The 21,273-nt window shown below is 48.5% G+C and overlaps 1 protein-coding gene across 3 annotated transcripts in view; it reads right to left on the bottom strand.

Annotated features, from left to right (window-relative positions):
- MTA1 (metastasis associated 1) overlaps positions 1–16,844 on the bottom strand; it is a 93,037-nt gene extending 76,193 nt beyond the window's left edge. For all 3 annotated transcript variants that reach the window (XM_068952028.1, XM_068952030.1, XM_068952031.1), the window contains exon 1: positions 16,637–16,844. In XM_068952028.1, coding sequence (XP_068808129.1) covers positions 16,637–16,664 — 28 coding nt within the window. In that variant the 5' untranslated portion in view covers positions 16,665–16,844. The remainder of the gene's footprint in view (positions 1–16,636) is intronic.
- Between the last annotated feature and the right edge of the window lie 4,429 nt (positions 16,845–21,273).

Genomic DNA, 21,273 nt, shown 5'->3' with positions numbered 1-21,273 from the left:
GCAAAGCCAGTTAAGATTGGCTTCCTACACACTGGAGTTTAAAGGACAGACATAAGACACCATTCTCCACTACCTCTTGCACCCCAAAACACCTCCTTTTTCCTTGAACAGTACTTCCCCTTCCTCTCCAGCTTTCCTGTGTCAGGTAAAGGCATCCTTCCCATACTGCCTACCCAACAAATACTGTTCCCAAACAGTTTGCTTGTGAGACAGTAGCTCCCGTCTCTCACACACACATCTGAAAATAGGAATCCTCCAAAGGTTCCCAACATTCCCACTGTTGATGGGAGACATCCTATACGTCCATAACGGCCAAAAATCTCTGTGCATTGGCCTGGAAGGAAGAAAAAGACTAAATTAACAAGCCTCTAAATAACAGGAAGATATATGCAGCTCAACTCCTACCACAGGACAGGAAGGAAGGAGTACACTAAAAATAAAACAAAAAAAAAAAGCAGAAACTTGCCTGATAGCGAGTAAAATGAAGTCGGACCCTTCAGGCACATCAGACTATCCTTGTCCATTTATTGGCTTTCCTACTTAGCCATCGCAGAACAGGACCAGCCAAACCCCTCCATGTTCCACGAGCACGGCATGCCTCCTTACAAGCAGCCACCGCCATAAACACATGAAGCCCACCCCTTACCACCCAAACAAACATTGGAGACTCAATCCCATACCTGCACCACAGCTTGTGGCTTACACCCACAAATCCTTGCTTGATCAACCACGGGTCATATAACTACAATTTTCATGCAGAGCTAACACTATCGCTCTTACGCATCATGGAATTTTCTATGGTCAGGCTGAAGCAAGGACTGAGGAGTGTGGCAATATCATAAGAGACAGTAAGGACTAGCACACAGGCCACCACCTCTGCCACAAAAAAAAAAATGCATTTCTTTCTCTTGTCTATGCTGCTGTGGACCAGCAGAAGCACCCACATACATAAGTCTACCCAAAGAACCTCTTCACTCCATTTTTTCTTAAGATGGCTGGAAAGAGATGCTATCACGCACGTACTAAACTGCTAGAACACATATAGTCAGGTACACAACAGCACAGAAGCTAAAAACTAGAATGACAACATAGAGACCACAAAAGGTGGAAGTTTTCCACAAAGGCAGTAAAATGACTGTTCTCAATTAGCAATAAACAGACTTTCTTTTTCCTCTCACATGCTTTTAAGACATTACTGCAAAATTGCTTCCCCCTCTGCCGTCTTCATGTCAGCTGTTGATTAAGCCTCCGTCAGTCCATGGAGGAGAAAATCAGGAGGCGAGTACAGCAAAAGAAAGAACCCACAGTCTAGGCCATATATTTACAAGATTAGCTCTGTCTGAGCTACCTAATAACCTTATGGGCTTTTAGGTGATCAAGTTGCAAAAATGCTCAAAAGTATTTTTATCCTTCCTAATTTACATTTGCCTTGGAGACTACAAGCTATTTTTTGAGCACCGACCTCACTGGATATTCCCTACGTTACCTTCAGAAACGCTCACAGAACACATACTGCACTCGCTTCACACGTACTCGGGAAACTAGGGAGGCTGACGCCTCCTCTTCACACACTCCCCCCACTGCGCAGTACAGTGCATGCAGTACAGCGTGCGTTTCCAAGTCTGTGATAAGGAAGTGACTTCACAGTTGCAAACATCTCCTCTTCCCAATCCACAAAGCGGCTGCCCTGGATTAAAGATGAGTGTCAAGGGAACGCAAACTTACGAACAGTTGGTTACTTTATGACTTATCTTACCAGGAAAGACATGCCTCCTCATAGTCTAGGCTTCCAATTAAATTTTGAACAAGTTTTTTTTTAGGGAAGCTCAAGTTTTGAAATTATTCAGCAGTTTGGTCCTAAATCTGTCCATCTCTTCACATCTGTGGTAATACAATCCCTTCCTGTCTATGTTTTCCTGGAAGAAGAGACCAGAGAGACTACGCTGCTTTTAGTCTGGAAGTCAAGCAATCTCACTTGGCAGAGCCCAAGTTTTCAAAAACAAAACCCAAAAAAAACCCCACCAAACAAACCCACCATCACTCACATTAGCTGTCATCTGATGAAGTGTTCAGTTACAGAATAGATTCAGTTTCAAAAGAGAAAGCCTCAGGAGCACAATATTTTCATTACATAAAATGTAAAACTGAAATAGTTGTTTCTGTTGCTAAAAGAATTATGAGGTCCAATATAGGCAGCAGTAAACATGATCTAGATAGTCACAGTTAATTTCTCTCATAGATACACCAAGGTACTGAAGGTATACTGTCAGCCCAAGTTCAATCATACTTCCCAGACAGCAGTATTTGCGGCTGCTGCATGCACAAAATACATGTGGCTTCTTCCTCAGCTTGCCATGCTCTAGGCAACACACCGCTAGTACCACTCACATCCTTACACTGAAGGTAGCGGAAACGGAGCAACAATCCAAGCATATAGCTAATCTTAAATACCTACTGTAATTTAGAAAGGGACATGGCTATGGGACAAAGCTATCAGCATCACCTGCAGAAATCCCCATTCCATACAGACAGCAAACCATCACTAAGTTTAATAAGCATAGGTTGAGATGTCCCAGGTAAACCACATTAGTTTTGCTCTTCCCACCAAAGTGATCAAGTCAAAAGGCCAATGAGGATAAACAGAGCTCAAAACACATTAACTGAGATACACACGCCCCAGAAGGGAGTACGCTTGTTAGAAGGATCTGCTGCTCACACAACCTTCCTGAGATTAGCTGCCTGGTCTCAATAAAAAGGCCTAGACTGAACAAAACAGCCAAACATTAAGCGACAAGTTCTCGCTGCCAAAGCGGAGAGCCTAGCTTTCAACAAGGAATCAAGATTAACAAACCGAGGCATCACTTCCTTCAGCTCAAAGCCTGCAATAAACTTCCTAGATACAAATTAGCAATGACAGCCCAACTCAGTGAGCACAAGTCCATCCACAACACACACTGCCCTGTCTCTAATCAAGCAGTAAAACAGCCCTAAGTCAGGTAACAACAGACAAGGTTTCCCTCAGCAAGGAGGGGTGCCATCCTGAAGAGCTCTCAGCTGCAGGACACAGCCAGCTCTGGCTGTCAGGTAAAGATCTCGGGGCACCACGAGATCTGCAGAGTCTGCAAACTCCTTCGACAAGGGCTGGAAGCACAAGCAAAGTGCTTCACAGCCAAGTTATCCTCAAGTATTTGCAGCTCTGCAAACTGAAGCCAGCCAGCACTTCTAAAGGAACTGTTGCACCTCTGCCCTTCCCTTTACTATCGTTTGCTTCGCTCTGGTAGTTAATAGTCTCTCGCCTGGAGTTTCTAGGGCACGATTCCTCAGTTAGCTCCCACAGCGTTCCAGGCTCCATGTATGCGGTCCTCACAAGGAGTTACGCGAGCACACTCCTTTCAAAACAGCAGCTACTTCTAGCTAACTGCACCCACAAGCTATATGCATAGGCTAATCTTATTTACAATGCCGGCTTTTAATTATGCAATATGCTTGTTTCTGCTACAAGACCAACTCCTCCAATCAATGAAAGTTGCTTTTCCACTGTCTCCACACCCTCAAGGAGTTTAACAAGGGTGCCTGTATCATCTTGAGCCTTTAAGGATGTATAAGGAGGACAACATCCCAGATATTAAAAACAAATTATCATCATATCATCTGTGTGCCAAGGACTTCAGTGGCGAACATGCATACGGTCTCTCTAGATTCTACCAGTTCCTGCAATATTTCAGGTATAAGGAACATACCGCAAAACTCCTCAGACAAAAATGAATTTACAGAAATATGCAAACAATGATATGGCATATGTTCAGCTCAACTTCTCTTTTTTCCCCTTCTCCAAGAAGGGCAACAGGGCTTAAAAGAATGCCGATACTGTAAATCAAAGTCATGATATGCGTAAGAGGACAACTCTGAGTATCATTTAACAAACTAAAGCCTCTATTACCACAACCACATTCCAAGCATACGTCTACATACATACACATGCAGAAGCACTGCTCAGAATTGTTTCATACAAAAGGAAGTACAGTTTCACATGTACAAAAAGCACAACAGGAGTCCATGATCTGAATTTCACACTAGCTTCTGTCCTGTTTTTCCAATAATAAAACATAGAGCAAGATGCCATTCCAGCCCCAAGCAATGCAACGATCAGCAGTCGAAAGGAAAACAAAAAGCAGCAAATTCACAAATACACAAGTAAGAAAATCTTGTTCTTGTGGCCAGGTCCCCCTGGAACAGGCACGTGTGAAAATGGGCAGAAGCTAATAAGCAGTGCAAATATCAGCATTTCATCCACACTTTTGTCAGAGAGTCAGCATGCTTGTAACAAACAGGTGGTTGATTCCCTGAAGTTTGTTAACTCAATTTATTTTCCTAATGTTTTAACTCTTATTTCTGGAGGTGAGTTTCCCTGCAAAACGAGACCAGATCCATGACCATCAAGAAGGAGGAATAAGCTTCTATTTCTTCCCCTTAAAAATGCCCAACCTGTAAAATGCTTAAGAAACAAGGATTATCTACACATTCAAGTTGGGGAACAAAGTGTTTCACGCTACCTCCCCCTCCCCCCCCCCCCGCAAATGTACAGAACTTATGTATAGAAAGGGACAGCCAAAATAACTTGGTTGTTTTGAGATGAAAATCACACATCAGTTTTGCTGACTTGCCTCCAAAAAAAAAAAAAAAAGGCAGTTCAATATTCCCTAAGCTATAACCTTAAAGTGAGGCAATTCATGGCAACATTTAATGGGACTATGGATTATACATAAACGTGTAAGAAAAGCTGATATAAACATTTATCCATGGAAGCCCTTCTCACTTGATAAAAGAAATTACCAAAAAAAAACCCACAAAACCAAAAAACCTCACACAACAACAAAAAAGACACACCCCACCTCTGAAGTGCCTGTAACAGTTACAAATAAAAACTCAAATATCCACCACACAAACAGATCTCTACTCAAGATAAAAGATATTCTCTACATTTTTGGAGCATAAGTCAGCTGAGCCAAGGACATTCAACTTGCTTACACAAACTGGCGCTTGCCTGATCCACTTTCAACTCTGAAACATAAAGGGATTTGGGACTTCCCAAAGGTTTTTTTTTTTGTTTTCTGTCATGTCAAAGGGGGAAAGAAAAATTCCTGTCCAGCCACCCCGTGTCTTTTTTTTTTTTTTGCCTGAATCTTAATGAAACAAGGTTTATGCAACTTCATTACCCATGCATTAGTTTCTTCCCTATTAACTCCTGAACCTTTTGTTCAATTTCAAACATTTCACAGAGGGACAGAAGTCTCAAAGATAATTAAGTTCTGATCACTGTTCCCTATCTTAAAAAAGGGAGGTACTAAAACTACAAAAGAAACTGAGAAAGGTAAGACAGACAAAGATATGAAATAGTTCACACTTCAGGAACAATTAATAGACTAGATTTTAAAACAAATCACTGGAGGATCCACAGTATTTGTGGGAATTATCACAAATGCATGCTTTCTTACTCACTTCCCACCACCTGTCATCAGTGCTGTTCGAGACAGGTACTGGGCTAGATAACTTTTGATTTGATTCAGTGGGGCCGAGTATGTTCCCAGCAGTTTACCGTCTCCACCCAGGAAGGAGGCAGATACTCTGCCCAGCAGCAGCAGAGCTGAGATCACAGCCCCAGACCAGGCACAGAGCGTGTGCTGCATCTGTCCCAGGACAAGGGCAGGATTTTGGGGGAGGAGGCGGCGGCGGCGGCGCACAGAATAACCACCACCTCAGGGAACAGAGAAAGTAAATCTTAGAAATACACTGTTGTTATTTCTGTTCCTCACAGAAGAATTTGCTGTCTTCAGCGTGCAGAAGACTCATGGAAAAGATGAGGGACAGCAATCTGCCGGTACTAGCGAAGAGCAGTGGTTAAGGGTGCTGGAGGAACTTCGCAGGTCACAGTTCTCAGATGAGGACTCTGCCACATCGAAATAACTGCTACTAGGCATTCCAACTGAAGGGTAAGATGGCGAAAATGCGTACAAACAAGGTTTTAAAAGCAAATTTGTGAGAACACTGGAAACAAGATTAAGCTTCCAGAATACTACCTTGAGGATTAAGAAGCAATTCTACTCTTAAAAAATCAATTATAAGGCAGTACAAGGAAACCCATTTCAATTAATTCACTCCCAATATCCTAGTGATAACCAAGACACATTTGCATGTGGCTCTGACCCTTCAGGCTCACAGGAGTCAACTCCTCCAGGTTTCTGCAGGACGAGAGCGCACTAAACATTCTTAAAGAACCAATTTCTTTTTTCTGTGCTTCACATCAGATATTTAAGCATGATTCAAAGCCCTTTGGACACAAAGACCGTTCTGTTTTTGTTTTTCCTGCCACTTCAGTTCCCAAGGATGTAGCTATGCAAACATTTTCTCCAGTGGCAAAGTTGTGTTCCTACATCATTATGGTTGTGCCAGTACAACTCTTTGTGGGGCAATACCATAAACCAGGCAGGTTGTGAGGGAAGACCAGGATAGCCTAATTTACAGAAGGGCCACACAAACATTTGAGTAGATGGAGAAACTCAGAAGAGCAGAAATTCCTTAAATTCCTCCCCGCCCCGGGGTGGGGGGGAAGGAGGACTATCCTCAAACTGCACCCTAACAACCTCCTTTTCTGGCAGCAAAGGGAACCACCTATTCCACTGTGAGCCTCATGACTAAGGACAAAGAAGAAAAGCATTCTTTTCTAAAGGATTTTTAGGCATTACAGAGGATAACAAGAAGTCAGCTTGAAGTTCCCTGCAAGTTTCCCACAGGCTGCAAAACAAGAACCTTTGAAGTATTCAGTTACCAAGTTTAGTATCAACCTTAAGCCATGGGGAAAAGGCGGGGGGGGGGGGAGGGGGGGAGAACAGGTTATTATTTTGAAAAGTATGTTCAACTTCAGTTTGCTAACACAAATTAACTGCCTAGGCCACAGTATGACTACATTGAGCCCAGGATTTGGGGAATTAGTGCCAGATCAAAAGCATCGTAGCTTCACCATGTCAAACACGGATCCAGTGTAAGCCCTTGCCATAGCTTTGCAGATGTTTCTTCAGCCAACAGTGCCAGAAGCTGATTCATCCCTTGCCTTCTCATAGCACCCCCTCAAGTTGTGACAGCTTCTCTTCGGATGGAAGGAGGGAGGCATGCGCATGGTAAACCTGATTAGGAACTGATCCAGGTCCAAAAAAAAAAAAAAAAAAAAAAAAAAGTCTCCTCAGCATCAAACCAGTTCCCTGATCTGCTTCACTGCCCAGCCATGCTGAGTTGCGTAAGCCCAACTAAGGAAGCAATGTGAGGACAGTAACAAGTGTCTGAGAGCAGGCGCTGCTTAAATTGACACCACTAACCAAAAGAAACATCCACAGAAACTGTCTCACTTGGCTGGTTCAAATTTGCTCAGAAGATGTTGACAACTTAACTCTGTAATGACAAGCTCGATGCTAAATTGAGAATCATCTGTTCACACCACACTAACTTTATGCTTGGTCAAGTATCGTCTGTCCTCCCACGTCTCGCATAAAAGCATGAAGTCCCTAAATTGCACACGATGTGCTCTAGTTAATTCAACAGAAACATTACCACAGGCCACATCTGATAGAGATCACATTTGGTGCTCTGACAACAGACAAAACCAGGACTGGGAAGTCACAGGTACCATGAAAACTAAACATCTTGTAAATAATACTCATGTAAGAGTATGGGGATGCCTAAATTTCTTCTTAGCTTGCAAACTCACTTCAAAGCTGCTAACCACCTTTTCCTTATTAAAGTCAACTTCATTGATCAATGTCAAGTAAAAGTTATCTCAAAACCACTCCCTCTTTCCTAAGGGCAATCCAGCAAAGGAGCTGGAAAAATCAAAACGTCTGCATGCTTGTTTGTAGGCTAGACTAAACAGCCTAAAAATTTCACAGGTACTGACCTTAAAGGTGATCCATTTTGCCTTTAAAAACTCACTTATTTCAGCAAATCACTTATTATCACTTATTTCAGCAAATAGAAATACAGGTTTAGTTAGGAACGATGTACCAGATAGAGATGTTCAATTTTGCGTAAGACTACGAAGAAAACTTCATTCTTCAAAACTTAAGTTTTCCCTTACAGTTTTGTAGAAAGAATAAAGCAAAGAAGTCTTCACATTTCACAGATGCTTGAGGAGCCTCCTCTCTTCAGAGAGGATTAGGTCAAATCTAATCTTTGGTGTTTATGAGTAAACACCAAAATTTATCATGGAAGCCAAGTTGAAATTTTAAGCTTTTTTTTTTTTTTTCTTTTTTTGGTGAAGCAAACTATGAGTAACTCAGAAGCATGTAGGCTATTCTCTTTACAGGCCAAATTCCACATGGACATATGAGTGGTTTCAATGCATCTTAAGGCATCAAACTGCATTTAATCAACTAAGAATCTTTCTGAAAAATATTGGCTTATGAGAACCATAGGAGAGGCACAAAGGAGAAGATATGGCATTTCCTGAAGCTTCTAAAAAGAACACTTTCTTCCTTGAATTCATCTTTGGCTTTACTGCATAAAGAAAAAAAAAAAAAAAAATCAGTGAAACACTTGACAAAGTTTAAGCTTTGAATGTTTCTGGCAATCTTTTTCTTTTCATGTTTGAATACCCAACACCAATTCTGAGGACCTCGCAAGGTATTAACCTCCAGAAAAAGCTGTATCTCACATCCTACTGGACATCATGATAAACTTGCCATCTGCAATTAGGAATAAATTAAATTATTCATCTAAGCACAAGGGTTCAACCTCCTCTGAACTGTGGTGTAACAAAGTTCTTTTAGAAAAAGGCTCCAAACACTTCTTTTATGTGAAAAATTCCTTGATGTTTTTCTCCTACTGAAATGCTTTCTTATGTATTAAATAATTACAGCAGAAATTCAGCAGTTCTTGCTAACAACATACAGTCCAACAGATTGAATTTGGTTTTATAAGTTAAAGAGGAGAGGAGGAATCAAACAGGACTTAAAAAAATGCTTTGAAGCAAGGCTTCTTTGTGTATTACATATACAATGGTGAACTCTGAGATACAGTCCTAGGTTTTCAGCAATATCTTCTTACAAAAGCATCTTTCCCGACTATTCCCATTTTCTAGACTTCAGAGGAAACTCCAGCAAGATTGCTGAAGTGCTTGGTCAGTTACCTATTGGGGGATTAAAAAAAAATAATAATACTTTTGCAAACAATACAATACAATGTAACCACTTGTCAATTGATGTGGAAGTGAAATTTACTTAATAAGTAATTTGTTGTCAAAAGATGTGCAAAAACAAAAGCAAGGTACCGCCAACAGTTCATACGCACACTTTCAAGCTACCCTAAACTACTCGGGAGTAGTTCAGAAATTGAATGAAAAATAACAACCTTAATGTCTTCTGAGTAGGACAAGAAGAAAGTAAGTACTCTATTTATTTAAAACTAGGATGTCTAAACACAGTTTCTGCTTGAGAAAACAACCACTCCAAGCAAGTGAAAGGAACAAAAATTCTTTAACATTCACACACAACTCAATTTCACCTACTTAAACAAATGGAGAGGTTTAAGAGTCTCCCAATTACTAAGTCAGTCCCTTGTTCTACATGTTCTTATCAAGTTGTCTTTTACTCTTTTTTTTTTTTGCCATAACTGAATGGCAAAAGAGTGAAACAAAACTGCCCGGACCCCAAGGGTGCCAAAGAGGCAACCAGCTGGCAGGGCTGCTCGCAAGGCCGCTGCCCACCCACTCACCCACCTACAGCCCCCACAGGGGGAAAGGGTCCCCATCCCTCTCTGCACACCCTCCCCTCCCGCCTCCCACATACCAGCATGGACCAGCTTAAACTCACCAACTCAGCAGGAAACTATCTGTGTTGCTGTGCTAATTTTCTAACAGGCTAGTGACACCAGTCTGATCAAGAGGGGGCAAGAGAAACTGGACTAGGTAGGATGTGAGACACCTTGATGTGCACAAGGAGCAGAGAAGCCAAGTTTCTGCCTTTTGGTGCAAGCAAACTTAGGGCTTTCACCCAATTTTGTGAACTGCATGTAGTTCTACAGTTTTTACAAACCCACAAAGAGTGTATTGAGGCAATTGTCAAGTGCCTAGCACCCGAACATCCCTAAGCAGGCTGACAACACGCTCCAGACCATGCAACAGTTCTTCAACAACCAAAGGCTAATGGACACTGAAGCAGTCCAATGTGGGGTAGGGAGGGGAAAAAAAACCACAAAACTGTAAAACAAAAGAATATAAATCCTTGTGTAAAGGTAAACAATTAGAGGAAAAGATGAAGAAAGTCAATGCCTGGCTGTTGCTGAAATGTGATAAGCGAGAAGCTGATATGTATTTATTAGAACCAATGACTGCAGAAACCTATTAGTAAGTAGCAAGAATAAACTCCCTTATTTCTATTATCTCTACTAGTTATTTAATCCCTCTCTCCAGTAAATCCACTCTCAGCTCAAGTTACTTTCAAATACTCAACTTCAGCTAAAAGTTAATAGAGCAAAAAAGGGGGGGGGGGGGGGAGAGAGAGAGAGAGAGAGAGAGAGAGAGAGAGAGAGAGAGAGAGAGAGAGAGAGAGAGAGAGATATTCACATACAACTCACCTTCTGACAAAGAATACAGAACCAAACCGTATACTGATGCAGCTGCACTCCCATTACTCCCCTCCAGCAGCTGGATATATATACTCACACTGATAATAATGATAGAAGAAAGCTTACACATGCGCTTGTAGGTAAAGCATCTGAATAATATGCTCTGGATCCATCAACATGCTCCTGTGCAAGCTTTCTTAATAGCTCTCTATTTCAGTTCTTCACCAGGAAAAGATAGAAAATTATTATTGACATCAGTGTGATGTCAAGAGAACAAATTCACTCCTCTCTTAGCAGCTCTCAGACAGTAGTATAGATGTTAGGAGTCACAAGACACGAGAAGAGTTTAGATTCCACACTGTAGTATGTAACTGGAAGGGGGCAGGTCAAATCATGGTCCCCAGTAATGCATTAATAACACCTTATAATAATAGAGAAATGATGTCATGCTGCCATTGTTAAAAACTTTGGAGATGGTTACATTGCAATCAGAAGTATGACTGAGCACAGACAGGCACCAATACCGGTTCTGATCTAGCTACTCTGAATAACAATACCAATTAAGTTGCACAACTACAGTCTCCAACACACTGGAATAAAGCTACGTGGGACCTTACGTGCCCATGCCAGGTACTGTGTAGGCATCGTTTCCCTTGCTTCTAACATGTTAGATAAAGCTAGCACAGATGTACCTGGCAGCCCGGTGATCACAACTTCCAATGCAATTTAAACACATCTTAAATCTACTACTGACTCGAAAGTAGTGCTAATTTTGTAGCCTAATACACTCCTACACAAGAGGATAACTTTGAAAATCCAAACACATATAAAGAGCTTTTCAACTAAAAGCATAGTTGACATTTGACTCAACAAAAGTGTTGGCTCCTTCCTTCCTTTCCTTTCTCTCCTCCATCCCCTTGTTCCCAGCCCTCCCACTGAGCCCGTTCAGCTGTTCACAGTCCCCACAGTGAACCAGATCAGGTAGCTAGTACAGATTAAAAATAATCTAGTAAAAACGAAAGGTAAGGAGAAGGAAAGATGGAAGAATACTGGAGTTCCTCAAATCAGTACAACAGGGAAATCCAAAAAAAAAAAATCGTTGATTCACTGCAACTGAGGCAATGCCACAGGAGAATAAACCTGCAGTGGGGCTCAAGCAATTACAGCCACAGAAAGAAATACTTGTCATACTATCATTAAACCCTTCCCGAGAAGGCATAGACAGAATAGCTGTTGGAAAGTCTCTTGATACTGAGACGACCTGTTCTCTTCCAGGAAGCTGACACAGCGCTCTCCTGAAAGGGGAAGCTGGCACTAACTAAAACAGCGAACATCTCTCTCCCACATGCATTTTTTCATCAGAGGGCCTCAACTCCAGCTCAGAGATCCTAAGTTTCTTAGATGTGGTGTTTATCCAACATTCCCATATGGTCTTTGATCGTGCAGACAGCCAGGCCTCTCTAAAAAGCAGCAGGCCAAACCACCACAACTCTTTCCAGGTAAAGCAGCCCACCTTCATCATGCTACCTGTTATTTCATAGCTACATGGCAGCTGTTAAGAAAACCTTCACTTCTACTACATTAGAGGCACATAATTTCAAAAGTTCCTTCCAGATAACAAGTGTCATACTTCATTTCGGAGGGCCTCATCCCTATACATTTAAAAGGTTTCAGGTCACTCACAAACCACACAGATCTACAAGAGGATCCAACCTGTATCGACAACTGAACCTCCCTCCCCCCCAGCTTAAAAGGGTACTAGTAGGAGTTCACCAGCAACCAGGAGAACCTCCTTCTCTAAGCAACTAGATGCCACCCCTCAACTCACGCACAGACTCCTATAACCAGTCAAGCAGTAGCTCTCAGCTCCTCAACATCTGCTCTACTACACACCAAAGTTAAGACTTGCATACCAGCTTTGGCCCCCATGCTGCAGGCTGCTAAGCTCCTCTATAAATGAACAATGGTTCATCAACACTAAGAGAGAATAAGATAGTTACCACTTCTGCTCTGTAGGACCTAAAGTATGTGCTTAAAAGGAGCCTTTATTAGAAAAGTATAAGGCAGGTATTCATTTCTGGAAATAAAGAAGTAAAATAAAATAAATAACACCGTTTCATGACTAGGCTATAAGTAATCATTACCCATTGCGACTCAAAGCACACTTCCAGGAGTATTATCGATCTACAGTGAACGAGATACTTTTGGCAGCTGTTAGATCTGGAGTCCATATACACAATTCAGTAACCACAAGGATGATAACAGATTGTCTGTTGAACGTTTGTCTTCCAGCGAGAAGTATGTGAAATGACTATGCACAAATCCCATTCAGGTTTTAATCCTGCCCTGGAGTTCACACAGAATTTCAATGTGCACAGTCATTAATGGGAGCCACCAACATCAGAGGTCAGAAACAATACAGTACTACCAGCTCCTTTGGCTCATGCTCAACAGAGCAGTTGTACAGAAACGGCTGTATCTATCCCTATGTTGATCTTGGTGATATGTCAAATCAAGACTTTATCCATATGGACAATAACAGAGGACAGTAATTTTGGCTATTAGCCAACTGCCTTGCCCTCCACCTGGAAAGGTTATTGAGCAAGTCCTAGACACCATTTTGAAGCCCATGAAAGACGAGAACAGCCAGAATGGATTTACCAAAAGCAAACTGTGCCCGACTAATCTGATTCCCCTCTATGATGAAAAGATCGGCTCTGCAGATAAGGGGAGAGCAGTGCCTATGGTACATACACCTTGACGCTGTGACAAGGCCCTTGCTAGTCTCCCACAGCATGCTTAAAACCAAACTGCTGAGATATGGACTAGATAACCGGACAACAAGATGGGTGGAAAATTGGCTGGCCCACCCAGGCGCAAAGGTTTACGATCAACATTCACCTGGCTGTCAGTGGCATCCCTCAGAAGTCAATACTGGGGCAAACCTTGTTTTAACATTTTTATTAACGACTTGCATTGGGGCTGGACTGCACTCTCAGAAAGTCTGAGGACTTGGGACGAGTAGTCCACACACCGGAGGGCAGGGATGCTACTCAGAAGGGTTTCAATGAGCTGGAAAAATGGGTTGACAGGAACCTTGGCAAGTTCTACAAAAGCGAATGCAAAGCCCTGCATCTGAGATGGAACACCTCCTTGAAACAGCACAGGCCATCTACAAAGCATCTTTGTAGAAAAATACCCAGAAAAACAAGTTGCCCAGCAGACAGCACTGTACCATTGCAGCAAAGCTGGTGGCATTTTGGGCTGGGTTAACAAGAGCACAAGCAGCAGGGCGAGGGGAGAGATCCTATCCCTCCTGCTCAGCGCTTGAGACCATCTAGAGCGCTCATCCAGTTTGGGCTCCCCAAGACAAGGACAGTGACATACTGGAGCAAGTCCAGTGGAGCTACCAAGGTGGTTGGGGCTGAAGCACAGGATGTACAAAGACAGGCCAATAGAGACAGGTTTGTTCAGCCTGGGGGAGAAAAGGCTCGGGGCAGATGCTATTGCTGTCTACAACCAGCAGACAGGGGCAGGCTCTTCTCAGAGGTTCCCGGGGACAAGGGGCAATGAACACATGTCAGAACATGAGAAATTCCAACCAGACATAAGGAAAACAAGTTGCCAGGAAGGTGGTCAAACACTGGAAGAGGGCCCAGAGAAGAAGAGGCATCACCATCCTTCGTTCAGAACTCAACTGAACACAGCCCCAAGCATCCTGCTCTAACTGGATGGCTTTTAGTAGGTGGTTGGACTAGAGATTTCTAGAGGTCTCTTCCCACCTACATGATTTTATGGGGAGCACAGTCCAGGTTTTGACACACAAAATACTAGAGATCACATTCAGTGCAAGACTAATGCCTGTAACCTTAAATACCAAACAACAATTCCCAGGAAACAATTCCCTTTGCAAGTCACACCAGGAACTGAACTGTAAACTCCTACAGCACATTTTGCCCTTCATCTTTCTACTTCTCAGCATTTCTAACCCCACATAATGCTATACACACACACACAACCAACTTGTAGCAACCCAAGAAACAAAGCTGGGACAGCTAAGATGCACATCTTATCCCTTCACGACACCAAGTGCAACCAGCAAAAAAGTATAAATGTGACAACAAACGTGACATTTTTCAGAGTACAAAGTAAGGGTAGGCCAGAAAAGTGGAAAGAATTGAAAGTAGTTGTTGATGGAGAGTAGCCAGACAGGATGGCTTGGCCACCTTCACTATATTTTCCCCTTGTTTACTTTACCCTGCTTTTACAGAACTCCAAAAGAATGGAGTACTTTGAAAGGAGGGACCCCCCCCCACCAAAATATCTTCCCTTAGATCCTATGGTTCAAGGAACAAGGAAGTTCCACAGAACAGCTTTTATGAAGGAAAATGGCTGAACACAAATTCATGCCAGACCACCCTCAGTGTTTATATTCCATAAAATTCAATCCCAAACCCTGTTGCCTCTCCTTTCTCTTCACGTGAGTTTAAACAAAGGACAATCAGACAGGAGCGCAAGGCTCTGAACAGAAGACTAATGGGAAAGCATACAATAAAACAGCATGAATGGAAGGGAAGGCCAAGATCAGCAGGACTTGCTTCATGCAACTGCCCTAGTCTACCAGTAGTCTCAGCCTATCGTTAGGCTTGCTCTTATCCCAGCAACTCCCTGTACGTCCCCACCCTTACAACCTCACATAACCCTTGTCTAAACAGTCATCCGACCCTTCGTTCCACCCCAACCCTAACTCTGTTTCCCCATGGTCTCTGGTCTTGCTCTCATAGGTTGCTCCAGAAATCCACCCCTCCTGCCCATGCCCTCATCCCAGATCTGCCCTCTACTCCTCTCTCTCCAAGCCCCCCGACTCCCCCCCGCACAGCTCATACACAGAGCAGGCCCCTACTTTCCTCAGCCTCATAAAGCTCGGCAGGGCTCTTCTCCATCCCCAACCCTCCCAAGATGGCTCCTCACCTCTGCCCCACACCCTGTACCTTGCACAATGCCAAACACACCATGTCGTATCCGCCCCCACCTCACACAGGAACTCCAAGCCCCATTGCCCACACAAAGCCTCCCCAAACCGCCCCCACAACAGCCCTTTGCCCCACTTACTCCCACCTAAAACCCCCTCACCCTCCATAGCCCTCTTCCTTACAGCGCTCCTTGTGTGCGTCCCACACACCCACACCCCGCGGACCCGATCCCCCCCTCCCAGCACCCCAGTCCTGTCCCCTTCCCAAACCCCCAGCCTCCAACCCAAATCCACCCTCGCCCCACACATCCTCTTCCAGCAGCCCTGCGCCCACCTGCCTCCTCCTCAGCCTCTCCCCACCCCAGAGCCACCCACACCCCACAGGCACCAGCCTTCCCACCCACCTAACCTCTCCCCAGCCTGCTCCAGCCCCAAAACCCACACCCCAAACCTACCTCGCGCCCCCACCCCACCGAGAAGGTCCCTGCCTCGTGCCTCAACAGCCTCCCTCCCCATGCAACTCCTTCCAAAGCTGCCCCCCACCCCACCCCAAGACCACCACCTACCCTATCTCCAGGCTCCCCCCCACCCCACACCCCGTCCCCACGCTCCCCCCACCCCAAGACCACCACCTACCCTATCTCCAGGCTCCCCCCCACCCCACACCCCGTCCCCACGCTCCCCCCACCCCAAGACCACCACCTACCCTATCTCCAGGCTCCCCCCCACCCCACACCCCGTCCCCACGCTCCCCCCACCCCAAGACCACCACCTACCCTATCTCCAGGCTCCCCCCCACCCCAACCCACCCCACACCCCGCCCCAAGACCACCCCATACCCCACGTTGCCCTCCACCCCACACGCACCCCGCACTCCTGCCCACCCCAGCGGGCCCCACAGCCCACCCCCCGCACCCGCCCCACGGCGCCCCGCGCCCCCAGCGCGCCCCACGCCCGCCGGGCCGGGCCTGCCCCGCCGCCGCGGCCCCTGACGCGCCGCTGGCACGCGGGGAGGCGCGGCCGCGCGGGGCCGGGGCCCGGCGGGGCGCTTACCTCCGACCCGGTACATGTTGGCGGCCATGCCCGGGACGGGGCCGGGTGCGGGACGCGGGCCGCTCCCGTCGCCGCCGCCGCCGCCTCCAGGTGCCGGATCCGCTGGAAAATGGAGGCTGGAGCGGCCGGGCGGGGGAGGGGGAGCGAGGGAATTAAAGGGGCCGCGCCGGCTGCCGCCCGGCCGCCGAGGGGAGGGCGAGCGGGCGGGCGGCGGAGGGCGGGGCGGCGGCGGCGCGGGCACGGCGAGGGCCGGGGCGGCGGCGGCGGCGGCGGCGGGCGGGGGGGGAAGGAGCGGGCCCCGCCGCCCAGCCCGCACCATGTGACGGCGGCGAGCGCCGCGCCCGCCCGCCCGCCGGCGGCGGCGGCACCACCAGAGCCCGGGCCGGCCTCCTCCGGGCGGCGGGGCCTGCGGCGGGGCCTGCCCGCAGCCCCTGGCACCGGCCCCCGCGCACCGCCTGTGCCCACGCACCGCCTGGCCTCACAGCCCTCTGCTTCCTGTACTCAGGCACGCCGCCTGTCCTCACAGCCCCCTGCGCACACACCCGGCCTGTACCCTCACACTCCGCCTGTCCTCACAGCCCTCTGTGCACACACCCTGCCTGTACCCTCACACTCCGCCTGTCCTCACAGCCCTCTGTGCACACACCCTGCCTGTACCCTCACGCTCTGCCTGTCCTCACAGCCCTCTGTGCACACACCCTGCCTGTACCCTCACACTCCGCCTGTCCTCAGCACTCCGCACACACCCTGCCTGTACCCTCGCACTCCGCCTGTCCTCACAGCCCTCTGTGCACACACCCTGCCTGTGCCCTCACACTCCGCCTGTCCTCACAGCCCTCTGCACACACCCTGCCTGTACCCTCACACTCCGCCTGTCCTCACAGCCCCCTGCGCACACATCCGGCCTGTACCCTCACACTCCGCCTGTCCTCAGCACTCCGCACACACCCTGCCTGTACCCTCGCACTCCGCCTGTCCTCACAGCCCTCTGTGCACACACCCTGCCTGTGCCCTCACACTCCGCCTGTCCTCACAGCCCTCTGCGCACACATCCGGCCTGTACCCTCACACTCCGCCTGTCCTCAGCACTCCGCACACACCCTGCCTGTACCCTCACACTCCGCCTGTCCTCACAGCCCTCTGCACACACACACTGCCTGTACCCTCACGCTCCGCCTGTCCTCACAGCCCTCTGTGCACACAGCCTGCCTGTACCCTCACACTCCGCCTGTCCTCACAGCCCTCTGTGCACACACCCAGCCTGTACCCTCACACTCCGCCTGTCCTCACAGCCCTCTGTGCACACAGCCTGCCTGTACCCTCACACTCCGCCTGTCCTCACAGCCCTCTGTGCACACACACTGCCTGTACCCTCGCACCCTGCCTGTCCTCACAGCCCTCTGTGCACACAGCCTGCCTGTACCCTCACACTCCATCTGTCCTCACAGCCCTCTGTGCACACACCCTGCCTGTGCCCTCACACTCCACCTGTCCTCACAGCCCTCTGTACACACAGCCCACCTGTACCCTCACACAACTGCCTGTACAGCAGCCAGCTCTCCTGACACACACACACCCCTCCTGTACTCAAACACACCTCTCCTCACAGCCCTCCTCACACACAGCCCTCCCACACACACAGCCCTTCTCCACGTGCGCTGCCTGTGCTCACACACACAGCCCTCCTCACACCCGCACACACAGCTGCCCTGGCACAGGCAGTGTGGCCCCTCCCAGGGGGCATCACTGCACAACCCCTCCTCACACACACCACGTCCCCCCACCTGTACCCCTGTTCTTGACACCCCATGCAGCTGCACACCTTGATGCACCACGCGTTTGGGAACACCCCGTAACCGGTACCCCGACTGCCTGGCTGGGGGCGCCCCGCGTCCCACACCTCTCGCGGTGGCACCTCGGCCTGCTGCTGGGGAAATTATTCATCAGCCAAAAAATACGTGTAATAAAACTCTCCGCAGCCGCGGAAGAAGCAGTTAGCCAAAGCCGCACGTTTCACCAGGGCTGAGCAGGGCCAACCACCCGCGCTCTCAACCCCGGTTGTCGTGACATCCTCAAGGAGTCCCATAAGACTGCCCAAAGTTGTCACACCTGCCAAAATACGTGTATTTAAGAGAGAATGATTTGTTGGCTTAAATTCTTTTTTATATGTTAAAAAAAAAACCCCAGTGACCGCAGTAGGGCCATTCGGATTTGTTCTGCTTTCATATTTCCCACACAGGCAAGGAGCGCTGCTGAGCGAGGAGAGCGTTTCTGGGGCTGAAACCGGTCAGCTAAGGGTTAGTCCAGCACGCCGGGGGCCGCCCGTGCCCGCGCCGTGTTCCTGCCTTTCCCGAGCTCCCCAGCAGAGCCGAGCATGAGCGACTTGGCCTCTGGGGACACTACGGTACCCGCGGGACACGTCTGCCCGCACGCCAGGCGCGAGGCCTGGTCCTCCCCAGGCTGTTTCTGCAACCACTCTGCAGAGCGGAAAATAATTCAGTAGGACACAGAAAAATTATCCAGAATAAATATTTACAAATCGCATCATGGGGCACTTGGTAGTTGCACACGAAGAAGTGGCCGCTCACGTGGTGTTGACTGCTCTTTCCAGACACTAAATTGTTTTTTAAACGATAGCAACAAAAACATGTCAGAACTTCCCTGCTGTTACTCTTCCACGTTGAGCAATAGCTGTGGTCGCCACTGGGATGTTATGCAATTGGAAAGGAGGGGACGTGGCTCCAGCAGCCACAGCCTGGAAAGGCATTGGGTTTTGCAACGCCCTGTCTCCCGCCACCAAAATCCCAGTCCGGTACGTGCCACCAGCGCTCCTCCTGTAGCAAGCTTGGTCCTTCGAGAAGGTTTTCTGTCTGTTGTGACAGGGAAGCTCTTGCACTGGATCCCTGTCGGCCCAGCCCGGAGAGGGCACAGCCACCAAGAAAAGCCGAGACCTGCAGAAGATGCCAGCCTGTCCAAGATGGCCCCACAGAAATCAGCTCTCCCCAGCACGCGTGGGCATGAGGAGAACTTTCTAGGTGCATTGGTCTAGACCAATGGACTAGGCGGTCCCCTGATGCACCCTCATCCCAAACCAACCTCTCTGCCCCTGCTCTGCTCGCCACCCCTCTCTGCTGCTACCCCCCTGCTGCTCCCTGCCCCAGGACAGCTCTCCAGGGCACGGTAGCAGCTGGAATTTTCCTGCTGAGCTTTCTGTCCCCCGTCCCCCCCCGAGCACCTCAGTGACAAGGGACAGGGACTGAAAGGTCAGCCCTTTGGAAGAGAGGGCAACGAGGCCAACGTCGAGGCAGGTGGGCCACCACGCACCTGGCTCTGCGCTGCTGCTTGCGTGGCACACCGACATTTTTGTGGGATCCCTTTGGACTTCCATAGGTTTAGGTGGCCAAAATCCATCCTGCTCCTTCAAATGTGTTTGTCCGGGTTGGTTGGACTCACGACGCTCTCCTGTCCCTGGAAGGGAAAGCTCGTTGTCCCCCACTGCATCGAAGTCTGGCACAGCTGAGCAGCGCTACATTACAGCCGTCCATGGCTACCCTAGCGTGACTTTCCCGCTTGGAAAGCTTCAGCTTGCCTTCCTGGCCACATGCTGCGTCTTCCTTAAACCACTTCCACAGCGGCCTTGGGAAACATTTGCATTTCAGCCACGCTGCAGGTTTGCCTAGGATAGAGGTCTGCTTTCCCCCACCTCCAGAGGGGGAGTTTTCCTTCTGCGGTTGGGAGGGCGGCTGTGCCCCCAGAGCGGTGCCGGTACCCCTTGCTGTAGCGCGCAGAGCTATAGCTCCTTCACCAGGATGCACAATCGGAAACTGGACACAGCTCCAGCTGCACTGGCAAAGCTGAATCACCGCCGCCTCCCCCCTTCCTTACCCGCCACCCTACAACCAGCCACGCTGGCACTAACACAGGCTATTTCTAGAAACGCATTGCCTGCTGCCGTCACAACCCTCTCCTGCCCCGAACCGCCGGGACACAGGCTGTCCCAACTGGGTGTAAGCAGGGAGGATTGACGGGGAAGAGAGAAAACTCAAGTGGAGAGGGAAAGGGAAATATCTGCCAGTTCAAGCTCAGAGGCAGTGGCTGGGACGTGCCAACGCCTTGCAGGCCGCCGTGCAGCGAGCTGCGGGAGCCGGGCACGACGAGGTGGGCCCAGCCTGCCAGAGAGAGGTCAGGCTGAGCCTCCTCCGCGTGGCTGGGCCCTTGCTGCAGGTTTACAGCTGAACCTGTGCAAAAAATACATAGCCAAAATACAGCCTGGACCACTTGCCTCTCCCCCAGCTGCCCTACGGTGCTCCCCCTCTCTGGCCAGCGCTCGGGCCCTCCTGATGGCTTGCGTTGCTGCCTGTGTACCGGCGAGTCCCAGATTTGTCCTTTCCCTGGCTATGTACCTGCCTGGGGCCACCCCATCCCTGCTCGGTGCCGTTTGGGCAAACGACCACTGGGACGCTGCTGGGAGACTCTTGTGTCCCCTCCCCCAGCAAAGGAAGGGATGCAGGATGGCTGCAAGCCACAGAGGCAAATTTGGCTAGCCAGCCAGCCAGTACGGAGAAGCTGAGGCATCCATCAAGAGCTGCCTCGGGAGCAGCCTGGCCCCTGCCAGAACCCTCCCTGAAGCCCCCTGC

The sequence above is a fragment of the Struthio camelus genome, chromosome 8, assembly GCF_040807025.1.
Source record: "Struthio camelus isolate bStrCam1 chromosome 8, bStrCam1.hap1, whole genome shotgun sequence".
Lineage (NCBI taxonomy): Eukaryota > Metazoa > Chordata > Aves > Struthioniformes > Struthionidae > Struthio > Struthio camelus.
The sequence above is the reverse complement of the archived record's forward strand: the minus strand, read 5'-3'. Positions and strand labels throughout refer to the sequence as shown.